The sequence below is a fragment of the Notamacropus eugenii genome, chromosome 5, assembly GCF_028372415.1.
Source record: "Notamacropus eugenii isolate mMacEug1 chromosome 5, mMacEug1.pri_v2, whole genome shotgun sequence".
NCBI lineage: Eukaryota > Metazoa > Chordata > Mammalia > Diprotodontia > Macropodidae > Notamacropus > Notamacropus eugenii.
In genome coordinates this window covers 10,894,623-10,898,810 of record NC_092876.1, presented here as the reverse complement: position 1 = coordinate 10,898,810, position 4,188 = coordinate 10,894,623, and the positions used below count along the sequence as shown (strand labels likewise).

Genomic DNA, 4,188 nt, shown 5'->3' with positions numbered 1-4,188 from the left:
GCAGCCACTGATTGCACTAACCTTGGTTAGTTAGCTCTTGGATACCCTCCTTGCATTCATTGTCCATGGGGCAACTCATTGAATGTCTGGCCTGGGATACTGAGAAGATGCTGGTCCCTGGGACAAGAACAGGGAAACCAGGGAGAGAAAGCAGCTCAGAGCTCAGGGCAGCCTGCCTTGGGGATGGACTCAAAAAGGGCTCCCTTCACCTGGGCTCCCAAGTGGAAGGCCCTTAGACCCCAGGTGATCAGGCAAGAAATTCCCCCAGATTTTTTATTGGTTCATTCCATCTGTGGCTTAGGGACCATTATGGGGATCTTCCAGAGGTTCATCTGTTGTCAGTTCTGCCTTTTTTTCTGGTTCCTCCAACAAGTTAAGAGGTTTCTTTACTTGCTGTTGGGTTGACCCCCCATGGTGCCAGGCTTCATTTATCAGAGCCCCCAAGATGGCCAAAGTTACAGCAATCAATATTAGCCGGAGGCTGGTGAAGTTATAGTATGAAGACACATACTCTGGGAGAAGGAAAGAAAGGAAATAGAGGACAAGAAGCCATTACTGGTACAATTACCCATCAGGAGACCCAGATCCATCATTTCCTCCCACGTCCTCCCAGACAGCCAGGCTCTGTCTCCAGATGCCCATCAGTGGTCACTCACCATAGTTTGGAGTCTCATGACCCAAGTCCTTTGACCCACTGCCTCCTGGTTGGGGAAAAAGAGAAGGATGAGAAGCTGGGGCTACCTCTCCTCTCTCTTCTGGGTCTCTATATTCCTGGTTTCACTGAACTATGTAAGTCATTGATCTACTGGGGGCTGGGAAAGGGTGGAGCTGTGGACAGATTGAGGAATAGCATGGGGAGGAAAAGGCCCTGGTTTCTTGTAGCTTCCCCCCCCCACCCCAGGTGATAATGGACCTCCTACAGACCATGTCCCTTGCCTGCACACCCCCTAGGAGCTCTGCTGATCTCTGGGAAGGACCCTGTACAGCAGTCAGTCCTCAGAACCTGTGGAACATATTCACCTAGCAATTCAGAGGACCTGGGGCTGGATGTAACAACAGCAAGTAAAATAGAATCTTTTGCTGCTTTTGTTTTAGTATAATCAAGAAGTATAATGCCTCTATTTGAATGTGACTGAGGGGGATCTTTTCCACCCATTGTTGGGCCTAGGAAGATTTGTAGGAAGGTCCACTTTTGTTAATGAGGCACTGGTTCTCAAAGGATGTGATGCCCTTATGCTCTAAATGTGTGCAAAGACTCTGAGGGTGAGGTTTTATGTTGGGGCTTGACTGGAAATGCTTATTTGGCATGAGAACTCAGGCCCCACCCCCAGAGGTAGTGCTTCCCTCTCTTGTGACTATGGTCAGACAGTTGGAATTCTCTTGAATTCAGGCAGCGAAAGCCATGTCTGTTGACTTTTAATTTCTCTGTATTTTCTTTGAAGTTCATGGTGTTGACTCCCCTGAACTAGGTGAATGATATATGTGCTTGATTAATGTGATTATTAACCCCTTAAAAGTTGCCTTTCCTTTTGTGAATACAGATCTAAGAACCTGTGATAGCAGCCCTCCCTGTGTATGTTGGGGGGCTCACTGATACACTGGGCTTGGGGATCCTCCCCACCCCATCTCCTTACCTGAAATCTTGAGCTCCAGGGTATCACTGGGCGTTGACCAGAGGTAGGGGAAGTCACTATCAAAGCTGTAGCATAGGTATGTGCCAGCATGGGATTTGGTCACAGCACGGAATGGGAAGTTGGCAAGGTAATCAGTGGAGATCAGGGCGTAGGGTGCATTGGCCCCCGTTGTCTTATAGAGAACATATTTGTCAGAGCCAAGTTGTGACTCACAATGCAAGGTCACATCCTGTCCTATAGCCACGGTGGAGCCCGGGATGGCCAAGATGGAAGGTTTGGGGTGCAATCCTAGAGGGAGGGAAGGGAATCCCTGAATGAAGTAGAGCTCTGACCTCATCTTCACATCCTGTCCCAGGGAGATGTCTATGACTCCTCCCTCCCTCCTTGAAATTTGGATTGTGTTCTACCATTCCTCTCACTTCTGTCCCATCTCCTGAGGTCAGAGCCTAGAGGTCAATAGGCTGGGGGCAGATTTTCTAGGAGGAATCTCAGGACTGCCCCTAACTAGGAGGGTGACTTTAAGCCAATCACCTCCCCTTTTGGCTTCAGTTTCCTCACCTGTAGAGTGAACAGTTTGGAATAGATGCCCCCCTAGCTATATTTTTCCTGTGATTCCCTAAGCTAGGATTCCTTTACTCTCCTTTAAAGAGAAGGGAGGACATGAGCGAGGGGAATAACCAGGCCCATCCCCCTCACCTGTGACCTTCAGCTCCAAGGGGTCACTGAGTTCTGACCAGTGGCTTTGTGTCTGGTATCGACACCGGTACCGACCTGCTGACTCTGCTGCTACGTCTGCAATGAAAAACTCAGCCTCCTTCCAGGGCCCAGGTACTTCCAGCATGTCTCTTAGCTCTGTGGTCCCATCCTTCTCCAGAAGGAACCTGTGGGCCTCTTCTGCACCCTGGCAGCGGACAATAACGGACTTCCCCCAGGGGATCACAGTGCCAGGCACAGCCCACAAGGAAGGTTTGGGAAGTGTGTCTGGAAGTGAAGCAGATAGAGCCTGCCATTTCAAGGGTACCTCTCCCTGAGCGTCTCTGGGTCTCCCTCAAAAATAAAGAAGTCTCTATTAGGGGGGTCAACTGGGGACTAGGGCACAGCCTGACTTGGGTTTGGGATCAAGGAGTGGTCCCCTCACTTGGTTCCCAGATGGAATGCCCTTCGGTCAAGATGCCCACCCTCCAATCTATCCCAGGAGATAGGTCCCTGATTAATTAATTGGTTCACTCCATATATTTCCCATCCTCAGCTCTTTAAAGAGTCTAGATGCTGGGCACCCCAATTCTCAATACCCTGGGCCCTTGGGAGCAGCTATCTCCATGCTAAGCTATGGGGCAGGAAAGGGGGTTTGAGAGAAAGTACTCACGTTTCTGTGCCATGATGCTCTGGCTCAAACACAACCCTGTCAGAGAGGATGCAGTGAGAAAAGAGAGGTTCCCTCCACCCACAACCAAACCCTAGGCCCCCTACCCACTCTGGGAAGAGGCCTTCTGGTCCTAGGATGATAGCAGTGGAGCTGGAATGGACCTGAGAGGTCATCTAACAGATGAGGAAACTGAGACCTGGGAGGTGAAATGATTGCCCAAGGTCACACAGGGAAATCATCATAGGTAGGATTTAAGTGTGGGCTTAGAGCACCCTGTGCTGTGTGATCTGTGACTCCACTTCCCATCCATGAATCCTCTAGAACTCACCAAGACAGAGCAGTGTTACCAAGGACACCGGCATGTTCCTGAACCGTGAGGATGTTGGATGTGGGCAGTAGATGGACTGAGGCCGGTGGTAGGTCTGTCCTTTCCTCTCCGATGGCCAGGTTCAGAGCTTCCGCCTCATAACCTCCTTCCCTCTTGGACCCTGTGTCATCCTCCTAGCAACACCCCCCTCACTACCTGCAGGTGCTATTGTGATGACACAGAAGCCCACTGTGCTGCCTCACCTGGCTGAGGCAGGGAGGGGTGGCCAGACAGGACAGATGAACTTGTCCCAAGGCATAGACAAGTTGGACAACGAGCTGGCTCCATGTTCAATCCTGTAAAGGGCTGTAGGGTCTCCTGCTGGATTTTGCTGACTGGGAACATTCTTATGCCAAGGATCTAGCCTACTGGACAGTTCCCTTAGCTTTTTATTTATCCCTTGTTACCCACTATCTTGAGTAATGGCATCTGTCTTCCCTGTTGTTTATGAACACATTATGTCATGTTATAATCATTTTAGATCATCTGAACCCCAATCAGAGCCAAAGCCTCAAGTGATCCACCAGACATGCTTTGCTCTCTGAGTGAACTCAAAATGCCCCTTTCCTGTGTCAGGATGTGGCTGACTTGGAACATTCTTCCTGTTTGTAACCATTAAAGGACAGGGTGTCTGGGACCAGACACTGTCTTGAATAGTGAATGTTTTTCTTATCTTGGTATCTTATGGATATGCGGGAGATAGATATCCTGGGACTGTAATTTCAACTGACACTTTGTCAATTCTCTTGTCTTATTGTGCTTACAACCTGTTCAACTAAGAAACTTCCTTTCTCATACTATTGATAATATTTAATATAAAT

General features: G+C 49.2%; 1 protein-coding gene across 2 annotated transcripts; it reads right to left on the bottom strand.

Moving 5' to 3' along the window:
* Positions 1–259: 259 nt before the first annotated feature.
* On the bottom strand, positions 260–3,512 carry LOC140503323 (platelet glycoprotein VI-like). Of its 2 annotated transcripts, none has more exons than XM_072607207.1 (6): positions 3,329–3,512; positions 3,001–3,036; positions 2,331–2,681; positions 1,635–1,922; positions 657–701; positions 260–512 (listed from the first exon to the last, which is right to left on the bottom strand). In XM_072607207.1, exons 1-6 carry the CDS (start codon positions 3,360–3,362, stop codon positions 298–300), a joined length of 969 nt encoding a protein of 322 aa, XP_072463308.1. In that variant the 5' UTR covers positions 3,363–3,512; the 3' UTR covers positions 260–297. The 2 variants fall into 2 exon arrangements, with proteins under 2 accessions (XP_072463308.1, XP_072463309.1); XM_072607208.1 differs by having other exon boundaries at positions 2,331–2,615; positions 3,329–3,511.
* Between the last annotated feature and the right edge of the window lie 676 nt (positions 3,513–4,188).